General features: G+C 41.9%; 1 protein-coding gene across 2 annotated transcripts in view; it reads right to left on the minus strand.

The window, feature by feature from the left end:
* Positions 1-3,382: 3,382 nt before the first annotated feature.
* Positions 3,383-23,790, minus strand: part of RNF128 (ring finger protein 128) — a 40,405-nt gene continuing 19,997 nt past the window's right edge. For both annotated transcript variants that reach the window (XM_074148034.1, XM_074148033.1), the window contains exons 2-7: positions 15,804-16,051; positions 9,363-9,434; positions 8,691-8,773; positions 6,000-6,096; positions 4,984-5,152; positions 3,383-3,501 (exon numbers count right to left, since the gene is read on the minus strand). In XM_074148034.1, the coding sequence (XP_074004135.1) occupies positions 3,383-3,501; positions 4,984-5,152; positions 6,000-6,096; positions 8,691-8,773; positions 9,363-9,434; positions 15,804-16,051 (788 nt within the window). The remainder of the gene's footprint in view (positions 3,502-4,983; positions 5,153-5,999; positions 6,097-8,690; positions 8,774-9,362; positions 9,435-15,803; positions 16,052-23,790) is intronic.

Here is a 23,790-nt window from a genome sequence, read left to right on the forward strand (position 1 = left end):
GTGAGAGTGGAGCTTTGAAATTTCTTTAAGGCAGGTAAGACTAGCAATGTTCTCAAAGGGGAAAACCTCTGCAGAGTTCAGTGAAATAAGCAAGTGTTTTTTCCCCCAAAGTCAGACAGCAACAGACCCAAGTTCAGCATCACAGGCTGTGTGCATGAAATTTGCACACCATTTTTAAACAAAACCCCTTGCATAGTTAATATTTAGAAATAAATTAGCACACACAAGAACATGGCAGACTCTCAGGCTAAGCTGCAAAACCAGAAAAGCATTAAGTTCTTCTGCTTACCAGTAACTCAGATACTGTCCAGGTACAAGTGCTGCATTCATTCTTTTAGCAGTACTTCACATGCGCTACAAGAATCTTAAAAACCTGGAAATTAGTATAAGTGCCTTGAGCTCTGTCATGGTTTAACACCAGCCAACAACTAGGACCATGCAGCCGCTCACTAACTCCCCCCTCTGCCAGTACAATAGGGAGAAGAAGGAGAAAAGGAGGGGGGAAAAAAAACATCGTGGGTTGAGATAGACAGTTTAATAGAACAGTAGCACAAGAGGAAAACCATAATGATGATGATAATAACGGCAAAAGAATATACAAAATAAAGTGATACATGATCAGTTGACCAGCTCATCCCAAGCAGCGATTGCCAACTCCTGTCCCCCAACCCACCCCCAGTTACATGCTGAGCACAGTGTCTCTGGTACAGAATATTTCTTTAGCCAGCTTGTCCCATCTACGATCCCTCTCAGCTTCTAAGTGAAGCTGAAAACTTCCTTTGACTAATGCAAACATTACTTAGCAACAACTAAAACTATGTGTTACCAACATCATTCTCATACTAAATCCAAAACACAACAGCTACTAGAAAGAAAATTAACTTTATCCCAGCTGAAACCAGGACAAGCTCCAAGCAAGTCCACATCTTTACAGAACACATACACATCATCTGATCCTACAGCAGCAGGAGTTCACTGACATGAACTGCTGCACCCCCCAGCACCCTCAGGTGCATTCCTTGAGAAAACGCTGTATATCCACCTGACCCTTAGAAATATCAGTACTGGAAAAGAGGCAGGTTTATTGCTCTTCAAAGACAGTAAATAGAAAAACTTGAATCCTATAAACAAAACAACCCAAATGTGTAAATGTTAAAGCATTTTTCAATGTATTGAATTGATGAACCACTGCCTCGCCCCCCCCCTTTTTTTTTTTTTGAAGGTCAAATCTTGTTCTTATTAAATACAGAAAACTGGCAGCTGATTTCATGAGAGCATATCATTGTGAAATTCCACTACGTTACAGCTTACACACCACAATACATTTATAAAAGATAGTTGAAATGAAAAAATGAAGTTAAGCATTCAGAGGTTGTATATTTACTGCTTGGCTGTTACTTTCTCTGCTCAGCACTTCAGAGGTAGAACAGAAATGTGATCACAGCAAAATACAGCTTCAAAGTAAAGTCCAATTACACTAAGTTTTGCAATTTGAGCCCAGAACCAACCAATGCTTCCCAGACTAGACTGGGAACTGAGATAAAAAGCAGCAAAAGACTAACTACTACCTAACTGGCCAGGGGAGTGACAAGTTTTTACTACATCTAATAGTATAGTACAGAACAAAGGGCATTTGATTGTTTTTAAAATGCTTTGTCTTTCAAAGCAAGCGTAAACTGTCGAGTAAGGGAGGGATGCTGAGCAACCTGGCAGAGGCAAGTGAGATGCAGCCTGTCTGATCTGAAGAGTTCACGTGAGACAGCCTTGTGCTGAACGTGCCTAGAACAGTTCAGAGGGGTATCAAGCAGCTCCCTGCACACACCCTAAGCTGCTTGGTTTTTCTTTTATATAAAGTACAGTTACTAGGCTTAAGCCTCTCAACACAATCACAATCCATGTAACAGTAGCACCCCACACAGAATTAGCATTCCCTGGTAATCAACATTTAGTGTCAGTCAGGGTCATCAAAATATAGTTTTATTTACAATTTCATATTCAAATTCAATACAAATCATGAAATACTTACAACAATTTTAATTATACTATAGATAAGAAAATGCATTGCTTTTCCCCCCCAGATTCAATAGTACTTTATTGTGGGCTTTAAGACAAAGTTTTGCTAACATTAGAAACAAGCCATAGATACAGAGTTAAAAAAAAAATAAAGTGCATCTGTAAGATGTCCTTAATTACCTTCGCTGGGCAAGGCCCTACACTTACTATTGAGGCACCCCATGTTCCTCCTCGACCCCAGTTCAACTCCCCACCGATGACAGACAACTTCTCCCATCCTCTGTTACGATTACAGGATGCCAGCTCTCCTTGCAGCTTTAGCGCACAGACAAGACAGTGCACAGCAACAATCCAACATTTCTCAGAGGCTGGATCATTTTCTGAACAAAACACAGCAGATCCTCTGGGAAGAATCTATCTTTTCACCTTTAGTTCAGTCTTCCTGAAGTTAGCCCAGACTCAAAAAGCCAGGACTCTGGCGTATTGCTGGTGCTAGAGACGGTTGTTACTCCAAAAATCATGGAGGATCTTTCAGACTGTCTAATATTAACAGGTTTGAGAAGTTCCTACAATTGCTCCCTTTACAGTATTGTGCAAGTCAGATTTGGCCTGTCATCTTGAAGCTCTCTTTTTCCCTTTAGGAATGTGTGGTTGGCAGTTTGGAGTTGAGAGGTAGAGTATCAATCGGTTTACTAGAAAACCAAAGACACTGTGGGCAAAATCCAGTTTGACAGGCATTAGTTTGTACTCTCTATCAAATTAGTGCACCTGCGAGAAGGATAAGCAATCCTCTGATGGTTAACCTTATCTCCAGGGAAAGTGTGCAAGTATCATTCCCAGTATTGTTCCTGGAAAGGGAAAACAATACAAGTCTCAGCAGGAGCAAATTAGTGCACAGAAATATTAAATACAGTGTTGCTTTAAACTAAACTGTGTCTGGTAGATGAGTATTAGACCAGATCAAAATAAATTTGTTTACAATGAAAATCCACTTGAATTAAAACAATAAACAACAAAAAAAAACAAGTCAAAAGAATTCCCAGTAGAAACAGCTACAACAAGGAATCTTCTCCTTATTTAAATGACTCAAACACTGAAGAGAAGCTTTGCTGAAGATGGAACTTTTGTTAAAATCTGATGTTTTTCTTTATTTTTAAGACAGCTTTATCTGAAGAGTGCTAAAACTAAATTCCACGTGGGAGATGCAGTTTTAAGAATTGCAAACCATACAATTATGATTTGAACAAGTCCATTTGATCTCAGCATTGCCAAGGCAATATTCTTCTGCTACAGTCTTGCAAGGTTTGGTGTATGCCTGACAGCAGCAGGCTCCTTGCAGAAGGCTTACACCATGTTGCTGGGCATGTTCTTAGGACTTGACTTCACGAACTTGTGTTTCATCTGCCTCAAAACTTGGGTTGTCAACATGGGGAAGGACATTCACACTGGAGGGCTGGGATTCGTTGTTTACAAGATGCATGTTGTCATCTGTCCAGAACAAAACCAAGAGAAGACAGGTTAAGAAGTGTCATAGGAAAGCTCTACAACCTTAAAGCAAACCATGCTGCTTTTATTTCCCCAAGCTCACTGCAGTGGTCTTTTCCCAGCACTTTTCTTGCGGAGTGGGGAATCCAAGGCTGTGCTCCAGCTACTGCTCTTCTGCTGCCCCTCATTAGTTTGCGAGCCCATTCTTGACACTACTCATCATTTCTAGTGGAATCTGCTCAGCTCTGGAGTTCACTTCTCACTAATGCTGAGCAAGCCCAGGTTGTGTGCTCAAATGGCAGAAGGCTGTACAAGGCTACAAAATCCAACTAGGAGACTGGCAATTCTCATGTCACTTTAGGGCTGCTGAAGACAGGCACCAGGAGCCACTTCTAGAGACTAGAGTCAGGATAAACTGAGGGACATGGGCTGATTCAGAGAGAAAGGCCTTCTCCCTACAGACTAACCTTGTTAGGCTAATGTTAGTGTGTGTCCTTGCCACTCAAAGTGAGAATACACAAGGGCCTGAGCCATATAACTCATCCAGCATCACTTCAGTTGCTTACAGGGAGGCAATTTTGATTTCTGACGTTCAGCTTATAGGAAGTGCCCTCTGCTCTACTGGAGTGCCTAACGGGGCACTCCCATACACATGGCACTCACTGGAGCAAGGTGTCCCACACGAAGCAGGCAGGAAATCCTGCACTTCCCTATCAGCTGGGTTTCCCGCAGGAAATCTATGCAGACACAGACAGAGCAGCACTTTCACCTCTGAAAACCTCCCCACTCACTCCTGTTCCCAGGGCCATTCCACAACCTAGAATATAGTTACTTTCCTTCGTTTACCTGGAACCTTTCAATCTTTAAAATCAAGAGCAGCACTGAGCATGTGTTGGCAAAGTTGAGCACTGAAAAGACATTTTCAATTAGTTTGCTCTTCTTCAAAAAGATAAGGTATTTGGAAAAGCTGATAGTCTTTTCCAATTAAAATTCTCTGAAAGTGTTCAGGGATGACTCAGCCTTGGCAAAATCTGAAATTCAATTGAAGTATTTATCATCTCTATTTTGCATCATCTAAGCTACAGCAGGGCTGACTCCCCAAGTTTTCTGTAAGTAATTAACTACTTAAAGCAGACAGATCTGGTGGCAAATCAACACTCACTCTTCCAAATGAAATCTCCAAGGAGACAATAAGATGAGGGATATCTTCAGAAAAAAAAACTTTGGCCTTTTAAGTAGTAAGCCTCCGATTTTCAACTACTCTTTCTATAGACTTCGGTTTTTAATTCATGTTTAGCTTGTGTTCAATTTCAAAACAAAGACCAAGCATCAGAGCCAAGTACCAAAACAAAAGGGGAGATTAAGATTACCCTGAAAAACAAGGTATTCAGGCACTGTGAGATGTTAAGGCAAACACCCCTAATTCACATTATAAGCAATGAAGTGCAATGCAATCTAGCAAGACAGATGAAACAGTAGACGCACTTTCTGGTGGTGCATGTTCCTCCAGCACAGATTCATCTGCTCCTTGTACAGAAGCATATCCAGATGATGCTGTTTCACTATGATTATCCTCTTCATTAGCTGTAGAGATATTTGATGTCCTACTGGATACTGTGGCTTGCACAGACTCAGTGCCTTCTTCTACATCCTCCTTTGTGAAAAAAGGAGAAAACAGTTAAGTTACAACTTTGTAGGAAGCTGCATCTTTCCAAGAGACCAATCCCTGCAAGGACTGGAGTCTAGTGAACTTTTACCCAGGGAAAAAAAAAAATTAAAACAAAAAAAAAAGCCCTGCTGTTAACTTCCATAGGCAGCATCATAGGTGAAAACCAGTTACTGCCTAATTCAGTGGAAAGTTCAGATGCAGCTTCTACATTCTTAAGCCAGCTCTTCCCATTTACTGCCCAGTACCAGGAAAATAGATTCCTCCTTCCACTCAATGTAGGTCTCCCTCCCCCAGGCAAACTCTGGCATACATTTTAGCTGGTCCAGGCAGTGTCAGGCACTGGCAACAGCATCCTCCTCTGGCACTTGCCACAATGAGCACTTGCAGAACACGTCAGAAATTCCTTATATATCCTAGGAAGTCATGTGGCTCCAGGAAAGTCTTACATGCTAACACATTTGCTTTACAAGGACACCGTGTACTTAGTAACTGAATAGAAGCTGGTTTCAAGGACAGTATGAATGGTCAAAGTCTGCCTGAAGCTTTGAGAAACACCCTAAACTGCAAGCACAAGAGCAATTCTTTAGTCATACATTACAATCAATTTTGGTTGACATTCTGCCCAAGGCTTTAGATGATTCCAACTCAGACCAGGTCAACTGCAGGCTTTGCTAAAGGGGCCACAGCAATTTGTCCTGTAGCATCTGACCACTGACACAGCAACACTTATCACCTGCGCTCTCGAGACAGCATGAAATAGCTCAGTATGTGGTTACTATGCTAGCGTAACACCAATAATGGCATCTGCCACTAAGGCAGACTACAGGCTTACCTCAACACCCAAAGCTTTGAGTATGTCACATTTGCACATCGGGCATGTCCTGTGTTCCAGAAGCCAGGGGTCAATACAGCTCTTGTGAAAGAGGTGGCTGGTGGAAGAAGGTAACCAACACATTAGGTTTCACACCAGGGAAACTGTTTATGTGGCAGCTGTGAAGGCCTATTTAAAAACACTGAGAATGTATTCATTCTAGAATGGATTACCTTATTTTGCCACAAGTTCTAGTTGATAGTTATGGATAGCTGATCTCTCAACCTGTAGCTGGTTTATGCTTATTAGCATCTCTATACAACTTGTCAGAATTCAGCATGATCAACTTTGCTACAGTCTTAAGCATTTGGTTTTTGTTGTTTGGTTTTTTTTTTTAAATCTGTGCACAATACATTCGCAGCTGATAATTCACTAATACAAACGTTGACATCTCAGCCTTAGCTTTAAGGTTAACTTCTATCATGCAGATGCAGATGACTAAATATCACTTGTTTCTGTTAAAACTACATAGAAAAAGCATCTCAGAGTTATGCCTTCAAGACAAACTATGCTCCCACACATTTACTTTGTCTATGCAGTCACTGTGTATTCCAAGTGGATATTTGGCAGGCTGTGTACTCGAGAAAATAAATATAGTTCAGCCATCACAGATGCAAATGCGTGCTCCTATGAAGACACTCAATTACACAATGGGTCTGAATTAGGCCACAGATTTAGGAGGATGACTTGAAATCCTGTAATCTGCCTGTTCCCTCAGCCTGAATAGAAATAGCAAGGCAGACAGGCACTGCTCAATATTAATCAGAGCTCTATTATGAGACAAGTGCAGAGATCACCCCATCCAGTACTCAGTATCCTATGCCCCACTATGATACCAGGATTCTCCAGCCCACATAATCTGCACCTCCTTCCAGCTGCATCAATGTAATGTCTAGAGTACAACCTGACACTTCCTTGATGCATGACTAAATATTTTAAGTACTTGGACTTAATACTTGTGTATCTCTGCTACTATAAATGCCTTCAGTTTGACTATCTGAACAAGAATGTCTTCTGCAAATACACACACCCCAGACACTTAGATACCACTGATGTGACTCACAGGAGCATTCGATTGCTTGCTTCTTTCGTGGATATAGTTAAATGCTTTCAACAAGTAGGGTCTTGGTATTGAGGTCAACCACCAACATCAAGAGTATGTTCTTGCAGTAAATATCAATTTATAATTCATTGAGAGAGAATTTAATATGGTTGATACTGGCAGAGATCACCACTGGTGAAGATTATCAAGTAAATGCAATCATCTTAACCTAGTGCCTCTTAGAGTTACATTTGGGTCAAAGAGGAATGAAAGATCAAAAATGTATGTAAAAGCAGTCTCAGAGCAAAGCATAACGCAACAGACTTGTATATACAGAATACATGCAAAAGAAGTTAGTCCTGTCTTAACCCAATAAGTCATGCTTTGTTTGCAAGTTAATATCAAGATTAGCAAGGTTTATAGGAAAATAATGAGAAGTCAAGTCTCCTATCAGGCAAAAGTATCTAGAGCCTGTCTAAATGCTTCTGTACTCATGGGACTCGTTTCATTAGTAAACAGGACTACCCACGAGCATAAACCTGACAAGACAACTGAATAATCGTTAACACACATCCCTGAAAGCTTATTAGGTTTTGGTTTTTTCTAAACTATTAAGCATTAGATCAAGGAAGTTTGTTGATAACACCTTAACAGCCAACTTTCTGGTATCAAAACATCTTAGAAGTTGTACTGCTTGGGAGCAGAGAAAGCTCTGGCAAAACTGTAACCTGGTGCAAAGCTAGCCCTGGCTCAGATTTGATAGTGTTTGATAAGTAACACTGCTCAGCAGCTACAGATTTTTCCATTCTTCAGAACTTGGTTTTTCCTATATCAAAATTTTTCCAAGTGCTTTTTTTGTAACACTCAAAGGGTTACAAAACTCTTCCCATACAAGATTTGTGCAGTTCACACTGCAGCCCTCTGATTTTAGAAGCTTTGCCAGAGTAGTCCTATCCAGCAAGCACAGGGGGAAGTCGCACAGAACAAGTTTCCTTAAGCCCTGAAAGGGCTTCCTTGCTCATCTTAGGAGCAAAGTCTTAGTGCTACAATACTGGGCTTCCACAGAAGCACAGCAATGAGATACTACAGTAGAGAATTTTAGAAAAGTAAACTGCTATAGAGCTATTTTGGCCTTTAGTTCAGATGCATAGAAGAACAGAAATGCTTTCTTCTAAACTACCAAAGTTAGCATGGTTTAACAAGTTTAGCAGGAGCACCATCCTCTTAGTAATCAGTAAACTAAGTGACAATAAATGGGCATAGTTTTGCCAGTTATCTGCAATTTGGAGGTAACGATCTCACACACCAGCAAAGGAAGGTATCTTTAAAAAAGCCCTGGCATCCCCTGGAGAGGCACTGTGGTCTGCCAAGTTATATCTCTCAGTCCACTCACAGGAGAAGTTATGAATACAGGCCATCAGGGCACACTACAAGCGTGTATTTACACAGTTCCTGTTGTTCAAAACATTGTTTAACAGAGATTCAAGAATTCTTGCTGTGCAACAGCTTGATTAAAGTTTGATCAGCTTTGTTAACACAGCAGAAGGAACAAGCAGTAAGAGGCATGCTTCCAGATTTTGGCTTAAGGAGCAGTTTGGAAGACAACTTACTTGCAAGTCAGAATACGCACTACTTCGTTGGGCTTGTACAGCTCAATGCACACAACACAGCTGTCTCCATCAGGACCGGTTTCCTAAAGCAGTGAAATGAATTTACAGCATTAACAGACTTTGAAAGCTTCCTTTGAACTACAGTCAGATTTGCTGCAAAAGGGGTCTATCTGAAGTAATCCAAGCTCCCTTCTATAATCTTACATAAACACATCATGTGGATTACTCATAGTCAAGCTGACACTTTAACAGAAGCATTGAAAGTTTAATCCCATGGTTTAGAAACCCAGCTGCAAACCATCATTGGATTATTTGAGGCACTACTATAGAGGTTTAGAAACTGCTACCTGCAGTTTTAGTTACAAAAAGAATAGCCAGGAAAGCTGATTAGATATACTGATTTACCTTTAAGCATCCATGCCAGCAAATTAGGACCTCTCACCTCAGCAAGACTACAAGCAAGCAGCTAAAAAGATATTCTGATTTATGAGAATGTGCAAATTGGAAAGTTTTGCACCCCGGAAAAAGACCTGAAAGAGGAACTGTCTCCACAAGAGACAGTTACAGGGCTCAGAGGGACTTCTGCATCCTGCTCCAGTACCAAGGACCACTCTCTGAGTGCTGTGCAAGGGGTGTGCCATAACGCTTGGAAAATTATAGGATCAGTCCTACCTTGTCCCCTTGCTTCAGGGTGCGCAGCTGTAACTGCTCGATGGCCTTCTTAGCCTTGGCCTTTAGCTGTCGCTGTAACAGAAAGTGGTCCTGTTAAACAGTCATTTTTCCCTTAAGTGGTGGCTACTAACAATTACCATGGCGCTTACTGCAAGCAGGCACCAGTTTTATAACCCAGATGTTATCAAAACAAGCCAAGTAAGCATGACCATGCTATTTAGAGACAACATGAAACCAAGCTTCAGGACATATTGACTCTGGATGACACACCAACAAGGCATTTGCATATGCTTTGTTTTTACCTAACCTTTTCACAAAGCCCAGGAATTTCAAAGGTTTCTTCTTCTTTGAAAAGATGCAAGGTAATACCTTGATCAGATTAGACCTAGCCAAAACAAACAGAAGCCTTCAAATTGACTTAGTACAGAAGACTGAACATCGAGTCCTACAATCAATAATTTTAACTACTCACTTTATGACAATTTCCTGGCACAAGCTCAGGTCCTGATGAAAGGTGAGATTCTTTACCAATCAGCTCAGCTCGCACCAACACACCCTGAACTAGTCCTCTGCCATTACTACTTTACAGAGCACACAAACAGCTCAGGAGCCTCCTAGCACCGACCGCTCCTGTCAAGTGGAAGAATGCAGTTTTATCTCAATATTGGTTCAAAGTAACATGCACAAAGGAAAAAAAACAAAACCAAAAAAAAAAAAAAACCAGAAAAAGTCTCAGAGCTATTTTTCCCCCTCTCCATGACATAAGGCATGAAACAAATGCAATGACAAGCCCCAGGTGGATTACCTGCCCCAGGCAGCTTTAATGAAAGCAGAGGAGGAAGCTTTTCCCTTCACACAATAATTTGCCTGCTGCTGTCAGGATGGCAGGGCAGAGATGAGCAGACAGCAGAAGCCAGTTCGCCTGGCAACTGTTGCTTCCCAGCTGTCACTGCAAAGCATTTAATTAGCACTGGAGCCAACATCTCAGTTTAAAGGTCACAGGTTGGTGCTGTTCCACCAACACAAAGAATATGACTGTCCTCCTCCTCCTTCCTGGTGCATCTATTGCCTCGGGACATGGCGGTATCAGAAAGTGCCATCCCAACATGGCACTTGTCTTGGGGACAGACTGGACTCAAGTTTTACAGCTAACCAAAAATCCTCTTCCTAATTCAGCTGCTCAGTGCAGGAACCCTGCTTTCCAGCATTACTTCCCCTCATGCATTTTAGTTCAGTTACAGAATCTTTTCTGAGATGAAGGTGCAGTGCTGGTGGCACAAGTGCAGAAGGAACAAGTGGGCAGAAGGCTGCTGCTGCTGCCACCCAACAAACTCAAGGAGAGCTGGTAATTCAAGTCCGCATAAGATTCCCTGTGCTGAAGCAGTTAATGTCAAACAAGTTAATTCATATGGTTCACTGTGATCCTGCCAGACAATTTGGGTGCAAAAAGACCTATTTGTGTATCAGTTTTGTTTGGGGATCCTAAGATATAGCATCAATATGCACAGATGAAGGACACAAGTTTTCAGGTATATTTCTTCGGAACAAGAACTAGTCAAGTTTTCTTTGAAGCTTATAAAGTTGTTCTGCTGAAGACAACACTATATGTTTCTGTATGTCACTTAAGGTTAACTTCAGAATGATGCTCCCCTTGGCATGTTTCAGACTGAAGCCACAGAGAAGCAGCCACATACTCATCTGGTAAACAGAGGCCCCCAAAAGTTTCAGCAGCAAAGGTGGTACCATCAACAGAGCAGGAATGCAGCAATGTTAGTACTTCTCATATGCAGCCAGAACTATCTGTCACTGCTGCTTGTTATTAATTGAAAACTAAACTTTCTAGGAATGTACTCCCTCATCAGTATCTAATCTACACATCTAATGTCAGGCCAAGCATATTAGACAGGACCCAACTGGCTGTATCGTTAATAATTTACTGAAACAATATTTTAAGTTTTGCCTGAGCACAAGTTTAATTGCTCTTCATGAAATGCACCAATGGCAAAGTCACCTTTAACATTGATTTTGGTAAGTACAGCAGAACACCCCTCCGGGGAGATGGAAAAGGTTGCAAGAGGAAGCTTTCTACTGAGTAGCCTACCAGGAGATCTAGGATACTCGAGTTTGGAATGTCAAAGTGTTTTGTGAAGCCAAGTTTTTCAAGCAAACATTAAATGTTAAAAGTTTAAAACCCAGCAACTCTAGAAAAAAATAGCTAAGTTGAGGCAGGAAAAAAAGAAGAGAAGAATCAAGAAATTACAAAGCAGGTCAGGTCCCAGCTTCTGTCCAGGCTCTGGCATGTCTGAAGTAGAGAGATACCTAGTGGGAAAATTAGGTTTGCTGTTGCTTCATCCTCTATCTTCCCTAGTCCAACACTACTGATTTTATCTCCTTCTGCATAGGAGTGCCATCCTGGCACTCTGCAAGCACAGTCATGGCAATGCAGACCAGCAAGCTCTAACAACATCAGGCACTCCTGCTTTTCTCCTGTAAGCTAAGGAAGTTCTTCCCCACAGGTAGCTACTGCCATGAAAACAGTTCTGAATTGTGGAAAGTTGAGCAACTCACCTCCTCCAAAGCCATTAGTTAGGTCATTTCTCTGCTGCAACATCTAATCTTTATGAAATCAATGGAAGTGAAGACTTGAGCTTAAATTAGAAACCAGGCCACAGATAACATCTCTGGCCAGTTTGCATTATTAAGAAAGGTTAATTTATTGAGGAACTGAATTTGCCAGTACTCTGCTGGCTAGAAAGTTAGCAAGCCACCTACCACGCTGCTCTTGTTTTTCCACCTTCTTGCTCACAGACCTCACGATGCAGTAAAAGATGGCAGAGGTGGGGACTTGAATTTCAAGTCCAGAAGAAAATATGCATTCAGATAGGAACTAGCAGGTTGTAAACAGTTAGCTAGCTGGCTCAGGAGGAAAAAGCTACTCTATTTTAACTCTGTTCAGACAGATGTGCTACTAAACTTGCATTTTCACTTGGACTGCAGGACAACATGAAAGGCTCTTCTCAGTAGTCACTCAACTTTTTAAAGAAACCCTTTGCAGTTTTACATTACTGACTTGCATACAATTCCTGCTCAAGCTGAGTAAGAGACAGGGTCTGCTGCCTTCAAGAAAAGCCTGCAGAGAACATGTTTAAAACCTAGGTTACATGTGATCAAGCTATCAAGAAAAAGTGCTTTCACCAGAGGAACCAAGTAGTCATACAAAGAAGTACAGAAACTGTATTGGCAAACAGTGCAGTTTAAAGGTACTCAACAGCCTGACTGTCTATAGAACAAGAGATTGCTTCAGAAAGCACTGAAGATTTTTCTCAAGCCAAAAGAGAAGGGAAACATATTGCCAATATGTTAATACCTGGAAACTATCCAATTCAAGCAGAGGTTGCTACTAGTCCCATGCATGAATGAAACATGTATCTAGCCAGGCTCTTCTTTTCAAGAAGCCTTTGCAGAAGAGACAAAGCACCTAGAAAGTGTTCTCCCCTCTTTCTGTTCTACCCCTCAGTAAGCAACTGGGACTCAGACTTCATTGCCCTTTTCAGTCCAGGGCAAGAACTCTCCTGGGGCTGTAGCTCAGTCCCCAAGAACGAGCCAAATATTCAGGAACTTAAACATAAAAGGAGACAAGCTGCATATAACATATCACAATTAGCTCATCATAGCACTCAGAGCAATTCAAAACGCATTTGTTTTGATTCAAGTGGTCAACTGACACTTTAAAGGACTCCTCACACAACAGCAATATAATCCCACAGGAAAGGTCAAAAAAGCAGACATACTTTGAAGAGTAGTAACACTGACTAAAGGGATACGTTCAGAGCAGCAGTTCACTTCTGAAAGGAAAATTTTTAATACTTAACTATCAACACACTTGACTGTGTCCCAAAGGAACCTCCCAAAAGAATGTATAACCCTTCAACATCTGTGCAATAAAGGAGACAAAACACACTCCTTTACTCCACCAAATAACAGGCTGAAGTCCAGGCAATCCAAGTTTGCGAAGGGCTGAATGATGACAGGAAAGCTCCCCATCTAGCATGCAAGCTGGTAAGTTGTTTGACTAATATTCAGTATTTTATAGAGCCAAAGCAGTTAAGTCTCAAACTTTGAATATACACTGAAAATCCAATCAGCTGCCTACCAGGGAACACTGTAGCATCACCTTTTAGTAGTTCACCTTCACTAACAAGAACTTTCTTGTTATTCTTTGCTTATCTAATCATTGTGAGGTCAGTTTTTAGATGCCATGGTATAAAAGCAATTGAAAACAATTCTGGATTGTCTTGAGTTTCATTTTTACAAAACAGTACCTTTTTACCCCCCAATAGCAGAGACGCTTTCTTCTATTCTTATACTTTATAAAGCACATTTTAAGGCTCCTTAATTCCAGTTCAGCTGAAATCATGTGGAACTGGCACGTCATTTATCAATGTTATTTTTCGATCTACAGTAAACTCCTTGCGCACACAGAACCCAAGGTAGAAATAGTTTGTCAAGGTGCTAGCCAAGCAGACTGGATTTTCCCAGTATCGTCTACCACTGAGGCATTAATAACATCTGTAGCTTGTTGAAAGCCTGATAGCTCAGAATAGATCTGGACTTCCAAAACCACTGTTAAATACCTTCAAAGGAGGAAAAGCTTTCATGTGATTTGATAAAGTGTACTTTGCAGACCAGCTTCTAGAGCACCCAGTTTCTCCTGCACAGGTTTGTTTAGCATTGAACAGAGTTCTCATACCAGGGCAGATAGCAGGGAATGAAAAAGGGAATTCATCAGCAGAAGACAGTGTGCATCTCCATCCGCAGATGTCAGGAAGAGAACACCATCAAGTTAGAGCTCCAGGTCATCCCTCATGAAAGGTACTACAGAGACAACTCCTGTTGACACCCAGGAGTGGCAATGGGACATCTCACAGGCAGATGACAACTTCCAATACTGCTCTTTCAGCTATTCCCTTATTGTATCCCCACTTCCCAGGTGCGACACAACACCAAAATGTGCACTTAGAGGAGGCCTAGTCCAGAAGCTGAAGCAGACCCAGCTTAGACAAGGCACAAATACAGTTTCATCTCACTGTCAGATCTCTAGTCTCAGTAAGGATACAGCCAGCTGACCATCATCCACAAGATTACACTTAGACAACAGGATTTCAGAACACAAACTGGACTAAGTTAGGTTTTGCGATTACTTGAGAGAACCCAGCATTCAACTCTGGCCAATACCTGAACCCACCATTCAACGCTGGGAATATTGCTGCCATTCACCCTAGCTAGTCTCCCTGCCTGCCAAGAACATCGATGGTTCTATCTGTTAACATTTTAAAGAAGCCTAAAAGGAGCCTGTAACTGGCCTGAATTTCAAGACCTGTGTCCAGCTTTATCAGCCTATTTCAGAAGGATCTTGCTGAAGAGGCCCAAATTCTCCAGGACAGCAGAGAAGCTCAGTAGGGCAGGTCTTCTGCAGTGGCAGAGAAGTCTGTCACTTTAACTATCTAACCACTGCTCCAGAAATAATTCACATACTCTGAGCCCAGCTAGAGTGTGATGCTCGTGCTATTGCTGTCTGTAGGAAAGGACTCTGTAACAACTCTCCTTTCAGAGTCCAGGTAGATCCTGCAAGAAGCACTGCAAATATCAATGGTCCCCTTCACAACACAGCTGTAAGAACAGCCTGTGCCTCCCTGATCCTGTCCCTGCTGCTGCCCATCACCTTTAGCAGATGTCATGCCAGTACTTTATTCTCACTTTTAAGGCTTTTGACTTAATACCTGCTACTTCAGGGCTACAGTGGGACTGATCAGACTGAAGACAAAGCTATAAGCACAGTCCTACCAGCTGATCAGATTATTGCACTGAAGAGAGTTACTTGGAAACTTAACTCATTAGCAACTCCCTGCCTGGGGTTCAAGAACACAATTTAACTGTGCTTTTTTTCAACGCTTAATTAAGGCTGTCATCGCAATTCTCAGAAAGCAGCTTTCAACAAGCAGCAGTTTCCTAACTTGTGGTCTACGGAAAGGCAGCCAAAGTCATGCACCGTTTTGCAGACGCATTTGCAGTCGTGTGTCACATTATAGCTCACACCCAGGCACTGCGATGTGGGAAGTGTGAGGGTCAGCTAAAAGCAGTTTAGCGCTCTCACCGCCTCCAATACATCAGCGTTACGGCTGCACTGCAGTTCAGGGAGTAAAATTTGTAGGAGACAGTTAGCTAAACCTGATCGGCTTTCTCCAGACAGTTTACTTTTTGCCTTTTTCTTTGAGAAGTTTTAGGCTGCTTAAAGGTATATCTCAGCATTTTAAAGACCACGCTCATTCCTGGGGAATGAACAAATCCAGTAATTTTGGTGCTTGACCGGTATTTTGCCCTCAAGATCTACATCATGGAGGTTCAGGGTTATAAATAAAGCAATGGCACACACAAACTCACCTGATTCCTGGACTGGGCCCTTGCGATCCTGAGTCGCCGAGCAGAATAAAAAATAAAGTAGCCCATGGTTGCTGCTGTGACAATGAAAAATGACACCGAGATGAAGAAGATGGAGTATTGATTCATCCAAGGACCGTGCTTTTTCCCCACTTCAATGACCATAGTCACTTTCATGCCACTCTCAATCCGGTGTAAGATCTCCATGCCTTTCAGGTTGCCAATCATAATTGCAACGATTCTTTCAGCACCTGCAAAAGGAGAAGGGAAATCCATGCTCAGTTGTATAAGAGTAATTGTCTTAGATGTTCCAGTTCAAGTGCTACAGAACAGACTGGAAAGTTTCTAACTAGCATTTGCAGATTCAACATGAGCTGATAGAATAAGTGCCATCTCCATGTGCTTGATCAGCTGAAAAATATGCCCAATTACCTATGGGCTGCATAAATGAACCATATTTAGAATTCATTCCTCTCCATAGCACTCCTCATTCCCATACAGGATATGCATTGTCATTATTTTACATTCAACACTTTGGCAATTTACACTTTAACATACCTTTGAACTACATGAAGTTAACAGTAAAGCCTACACAGAATGAGGTCACTAGGGATTGTGGTCTCTCCAGGAGCTCAGGGATGCCAGGTACACAGCTGGTGGCTTAAGGACTCTTCCTGTAATGGATCTGACTCCCTCTCTGCTCCACTGCTACTTCCTAACACCTCTTTTCTAAATTTGACAGCACTGTTGAGTTCTTCCCCAGACACTGAGCAATCAAAGCCATAGATCAACCTTTGCTTCTGTATTTTAAGAAGCAATTGAGAAATGTTGGAGTGAAATTCGGTCGAGAGCTATAAATGCTGTTGTGGGTTTCTAATGCAAATTCAGAGAGAAGCAAACATTGAGGTGTGCTCAGCTTTTAAACAGTTGGTGGCAGATGGCAAACTCCATCCAGATTCTAACAACAGATTTCATTTACTCAGTTGGCCATGATGACAAGCCAGAGGAACCAAGGGGTTTATGGTAGGAAGAAATTCCAAGCAACTCTGGTCACCAAGCACAGACCAGAACAAAGCTGCTTTCATTGTGGTGACAAGGAAGTGCTTGAGGACACTTGATACTATTTGCAGGAACCTTAGGCAGTCCCAATAGAACAGAGAGCCTTCTAAGAGGGGAAAAAAAAAAAAAAAAGGGAGAAAGGGAGACAAGTACATTGTTACTGGCCTCTCTCTAAACTAAATACAAGAAATGTGGATTCGGAGACTACCTCATCAGGACTCTCACTGCATTAAATCACCAGCTGCACAACATTCATAATAGATATTGCATGGTGAAGGAATAAGGACAGTTACAGAAGTGCTATTTTTAGCTAACCTCCCAGCCAAGGAGGAGACCAATTTTTTTCCCCTCCATTAATAGAAACCTTATCCAACTTTCAGCTGTCAAAAAAGCTAGAATTGGTGTTAAACCACAACGGCTATAATTTAAGCGCTTACTAGTTTTCCAGCTTGTTCACATAATGCCTTTGATCCAACATGGCTAAGCATGATGTCTAACAACTCTCCTCAGTGTGACTAAACTCATCTTTTATTCAGAAAGCTCCTTGTAACGAGAAGTACATCACACAGAGAAAAGGAAAAAACAAAAGTCAGCCAGACTGCCACTACTGTCCTTTATGATGAACTAGGGCTTATACGACAGTTATAAAATCAGCTGGAGTCAGGTGTTAGAAGCAAGTAAAAAAAATTAAGCAAGGGTCAAGTCAGAAGCTGTGACTTACTTTCATAAGCATGGAAGAAACCGTGGAAGAACAGGCTGTGACAGCAAGAAAATAAAAAGACTGCCAAAAAAAGCTTGTTCTGCCTTATTCCTCTTTGCTTCTGCATGTCTCACTAGTCAAATACAGCTTGTGGTTATGCGCAATATAAGGTGTAGTATAGGAATTCCTGTTAGTGAAATGTCACCATCAGCCTGCAAAACCACTGCAAACTGCAAGTTACTAAGCCATCAGTTGTGAACAAATTTCACCCTTAAAGAAAGAAATCTTCCATTTAAGTTTCAGTCTAATTGGTTCACCAGGATGTCATTAGATGACAGTATTAAGCCTTTTCCTGACACTTTTCCCCCCCAAGAGATTTCTCTCACAGTTTCAACTCTGCTCTAAATAAACCTGTGAGTGGCCAGCTGCTAGCTTTGACACTGGAGTGACAAGTGCAGAAGTGAGAGAGTGGCCATTTCCATCAGCACCTGCACTACTTCCCCCCTTGGAGCAAAGCCCCACTGACATACATCAGCATCCACCTGCCATATTTTATAATACTAGCTCTTAGGACCAATTTCTAAAGGCAATTACAGATGAGCTAACCAAATGCCTTCTGCGAACAGCAGGGGAAAGGGAGTCCAGAAATTGCATCTAATACCTGGCCATCAGCAGCACAGGAGTTTGGTCACTTCAGAAGCTCTTTTTGGTCAGGGACTGAACAAGGCTCTGGCACCATCACACAGGGCCTGCCATGGGGGCATCACCCCTACCTGTCAGAAAACAAGGCCTCCTTCGCCCGCCAAGAAGAGATTCAATGATGCCCTATTGGCCCGAAGCTAAGACAGAAACCCAGAATCCATGTTTAGGACTACTGCTGTGCTTCTAGAATAACAGCAGCTAGGATCACCCCCACCAGCTGCTAGATGGGTCCCATCACAACAGGTACTGAAACATGTTACTGTGGCCTGGAAACCACCAACCTAGACAGAGGCTCCTGGCAGTGCTTAGGCATCTTAATGGAAACAAGCTATTTGAGGGGACACCTACAGATGTACAAGCTCAGCAGCTGCCCTGAACTGTCAGCTCCCCCCCTCTACCCTAACTCCAGCAAAGCAAGAGGGAAGCCAAACAGTTTTGCATGGCAAAAACCTCACAGAAACCCAAGTTTCTTGCCTAGGCATCAGCTTTTGTGATTCACTAATACTTTCTCTAACAGTTTAAGGGACATTAGAAGGTGAGATTAAGCTGCTGCCTGTTTAGCTAATAATGGGCTCATAGCTAAACAGAAGCAAGATCTGTTTAGTTAAACATTTCCCAGCCTCTCTCCTTTCGCCATCTCCTGTGAAATCGGTGAGAGAAAGTTATTCAAGTTTTTCAACAAATACAATCTGCTTCTCAGATGTGGAGTTTTGCAGAAGACACTTCCCAAATCACAAGGCAGGCACGCTGGTCAAAATCTGAAGGATGCTGTTTTGCAGATATGGGTCGGCACAGACGAGGCACAAGAACTCAAACCGGTTTCTTGGGGCGGGAAAGAGCTGGGACCCAAGCATATTTGGCACACAAGGAGAGTGCATGACTGGGATCAGAGTTTTACCTTCCTGTATCAGGTTTACTTAGATGTAGAGTGGAGTTGCATCTATTTATATCAATGTATATTAAACTCTGCCCTGCAAAGACTTCACTTGTTCTGCCATTGCACTTCTGCTCCCTGTAACATGATGTTACAGGTTTGGCAACTCAGCAGAGAAATGTAATGTGCAAGAGCTGCACAGAACCAGGAGCATTAACTTTTGCACAGTAAACACCTGCTTTTTCACATTCGTTAAGGAGATTATTGTAATCTAGTGATACTGTGTGCTACAGATAAATCTACTCTGAACCAAGCAAGTTGTAGGTCCTGGAGAACAGTCACCCCACAATATTTAGCAGATTGCAATGTAACTGAATCAATGCCTTAAGAGTAGTCATTTTTAGCTAAAAAAAAAAATAATCAGTCTGTTCATGCATTAAAGCACATCAAGGCAATGATTAGATCAACCAAATCCCCTGCTTTAAAACAAGGTATGGCAAAGCATTGCTTGCCTGATTCTTATTAAATATACACAATGCACAGGATGGTTATAGATAGATGGTGATAGAACTTCATGTTTTTGAGTCATTGATAAGTCTCAGGCAATTAGGCCCCTATGTGTCATTGCTCAGTATGGTGGGACTCCATAGCATACCTCAAGGCAACACTTGCATTGCAGATCCATGCTAGAGCATTACGCTGATGCCTCCAGGGTCTCCGAATTCTTGCACAGCTATCATCATAAACCCTCTCCCCACAGAAGTGGCTCAGAAGAGTTGTCACAGTGTTCAGGGTGAACAAAGCTGCAAACCAATTCCCACAGGAGGGGGGATTTTTCAGACTTGCCTACTTTTTTTTCCTTCCTCCCCCATGCAAGTGAAGGAATGAGAAGCCCTAACAGCTTAGAGAAACTACCTTCTTCCCAGGCATATTAGGCATATTACAATTACAACTTCTACAAAAACTACAAGCAAGTTTCTCTGGGTGTTACAGTGAATTTATTTTTTTTTTTAAATGAAAAGGGAATTGGTTTTCCAAAGTTATTAATTATTAATATTCAGTAATGAGTATTCCTTTCTTACTTCTCTGTTGGGACCTGTTGAAGTTGTCCACCCTTTCAGGTGGTTCTAGCACAGCTTCCAGGTGGTCTGAAGTTCACAAAGTGTCAAGGAGATTCAGAGATTAAGGAATGCACCAGGTTTTGTAGTAATTAGAGGCAACATGACTGAAGGCTTTCTGCCCAGCCCCCAGAACTGTTAAAGCCTTTTATAATATGGAAAGAGAAAACAAAACATTACAAGGGAGCTACACTAGCACTCCAGGTGGAATAAATACAGCAAAGTAAGACTTAAAAGCCCAGAGACTACAGCCCCAGCACCACAGACTTATAGGAAAGTTCTGCCTGCAAGACCCTGCAATGGTGACACTGAGCTTGCTTGTGGTCTTGACTTGAAGTCTGTGCTACCTGGGAGCACAGGAAAGCCCCATCAGCCCTACAAGAGCAGCTGCTAGCTATATCTGGAAACATAACTGGCAGATTTCCTCACCTGGAATGTAAGTTGAATGCTACCTTAACAATCATTAAGATTTATCCCTCATATCCTGCATCTCCAGCCTCACAGTCAAGCCACTCACTGCATGAGAAAGAACATCAGAACAAGTACAGGGCACTACCTAAGCTTCACCCATTCACAGCAACCATCCCTTCAGAGACAGCTTTCGTAAGCAAATCTTCCCCCAAGGAGAGCAGGGAGTTGCTATAGCAGTGTGTTTTCCAGGGTAAAATCCTGGATGCTCCGGTGCAGGCTTCTACAAGTTGAAACCACTCCACACACGGCAGAGGGCTCGAGAGGAGGAAAGGAGCCTTTCTGTGCACTCTGCTCCTCCTCAGAGCTCCAACCCGTTTGAAGTCAAACTTTGCTGTCGCAATTTCAGATCTTTGCCTTTTCTCCCAGATGTTAGGAAAAAGAAAACTTTGCCCCTGTGTTAATCTTAATGCAGCTTTTGCACTGTGCATTTAATAAAACTGAAGTACAGCCTGGAAACGGGAAGAAAGAAGCACCGCCAGTCATTTCAATCTCTGCTGTGTTATCAAAACTCTGTCAAGTTACTAAGGCCATATTTAAGTTCACCAGCTAATGAACTACCAGAAAACAAGTTTAACTTTACAGAAACCTTTTTCAGTGTTTGAATTTAAGGAATCTTTATTGTAATACTATGATTCGTATTTACCACTTGAGTTCCATAACCAAGAAAACCAAACTGGCTCAGCCTGCTAACCACAATGCCAGCTTTACAACCGAATGCTGTTCTCTGGTACAGCCCATTTTAGGGTCTAATATAATAATACCTAACAGAAAATATCATGTGCCTTCAAAACTTAAGCAAAAAATCAGTTATGGAACTTGCCATCTCTGCATACTTTCCCCTCCTCTACCACTGACTTCAAAACTCCACCTAGCACCACAGAGAACTTTAATTCAATCTAAAAGAAATATTTAACATTCTTTCTGTGCAATACTCTGAGGTGACACTGACAAACACTGTGTATGTTTTTCCGACTCTTGTGAGGTCCTGGCAAGGCTTTTTGCAGTGAATAATTAACTTCCAGCTGTTTGACAGCTTTGCATGTCATGGAAGCCAACTCAAGAACTCCAGCTCCAAATCAGCTCCTCTAGCCTCACTTAAAATTGGTTTCTCAGCTTGTTCAGGCACTGGAAGTGTTTTACATTGTTCAAGCATGCTTTAAACCAACTAAATTCAGCTTCAGGTAAGTCATGAAAGACCTTTTCATTTCAGTTTAAAAGCCTCAGTGTAACTTGGGGGAAATTCTATTGATCTTTATTTTCTCAGATAGCAAAAAACAAATCCCTGTAATGGCTCTTACCACCATTTACCAAGAACAGGCTGTGAAAAGCATGAAGGGACCCTTTCCCCTTTGGGAGTGGACCTAGCTACAGCATAGTCTGGTGTAAACATTTGAGGAAGGCAATAGTTTTGTAGGCGTTTTTAAGAAAGGTCTAAAACATGGTAAATAGACAAGTTATTTCCGAACACAGAAAAAGCTAGCATGCCACACGCAAGCTCCAACATACCACGTTCGATAATTTTTCTCCCCCTTTCTGAAAGTCCAAAGTGTTGCATCAGCAGAGTGAAATTAAGCACCCAGAGCTTTGCCAGTATTATTTCACTTCGTCCAGAGAGCACCTTGTGCAACCAACACATCTGCTGTGGCACAGCCACAGCTTCCTCGCCCCGGGAACCAGCACAGCTCACCCATGGCTTGGCCCAACGCCTCGCTCGGGTCTACTCGCTTGGTGGTATCAGCAATCCATTTTGACAATGTTTTAACCAAATATCCAGCCAACACTAAGTTTTTCCTTAGGATTCAACTGGGTTTTTAATGTTGAAGAGAAACAGTTTCACAGAAGTCACTGGAAGGGGAAGGAAAGGAAACGGTACAGCAAACCTATCTGAAAGTTAAACATTATCTTTCCCAGTGTAGGAGAGGTTTTCTGACAGGTTAGCCGTGGCTCGCTCATTGGAAGTTGTTTAATATCACAGTGGCAGAGTGAGTCTAGATAAACTAAGAAATTTAGATTTTTTTTAAAAAAGGATGACCTTTTTTGTTTTACAAAGGAATTAAACAGCAATTCAGCAGACAACCCATGAACTGTTTTCTCTGAATGCTTTAAGAGGACTTAGCAATGTAGGATGCAATTATTAACAGATTAAAGGCTGCGGGCGTTTTGCTACAGCTGAGTAAATTCTGCCAGAGGACTATTACAGGATGAAGGATTTTGTTTTTAAAGAGCTTGTATGATCTTGCAGAGAAGTCTTCAGAGAATGCAGTCACACAAGAACGGTTCAACGTACCACAGCAATAACCCATCACACCCCCTTTCCGCAGCTATATAAAGCCCTAGCTGACCACCATGTAAGCCACGTGCTCAGAAAAAGCAGAATGGAAGAAATTACATTTGATTTTGATTGCTTCATATACAAAAAAAGAGCAGCAAAAAATAGACTTCAGAGGTTGAATTCTCAAGCAAAGGATAGGCTCTCCTTCACCACAGCAAAATCACTGTCTGAAGACTCTTTAGGGAGATGAAATGCAAGCCCTGGTCTTGGTCAGATGGTTGCTGGATCTTTGCTTTTAGCTACCTGATGTGGTGCTGGCAGCACAGAAGATCAGCACTAGCTGTGCCTTCAGCTGTAGTCAAAGGAGCTTGTAGTATTCCCCTGGCATCCCTCCAACCCCCAACATCAGCAAAAAGGCAGTAGGAGATCAAGCCATCTCCTGTACTTTAACATGAAAGACATTGTCAGTTGACTCTCCAACAATTTCCTACCGGATTAGCACACCTGGATCTTCAGACAGGTAAGAAGAATATTTGATGCACTTTCAGGTTTAAAAAAAAAAAAAAAAAAAAGGTTTAAAGGCTTAAAAAAAGGTTTAAAGGTTTTAAAAAAAAAGATTGCTTATCTCACTGTATTGACATAGTAGGAAACAGGGGATTTCTGGTGGTTATCAAACAGGCTGGTACAAGTTTACTGTTATCTGTTACAGTAGAAGGGAAAATAAACTAACAGCATAAACAAACTGAGCCAATATTACAGACACAATGTAATTCACCTCGGATGAAAGGCCAGCG

Source organism: Numenius arquata, chromosome 5 (genome assembly GCF_964106895.1).
Source record: "Numenius arquata chromosome 5, bNumArq3.hap1.1, whole genome shotgun sequence".
Taxonomy (NCBI): domain Eukaryota; kingdom Metazoa; phylum Chordata; class Aves; order Charadriiformes; family Scolopacidae; genus Numenius; species Numenius arquata.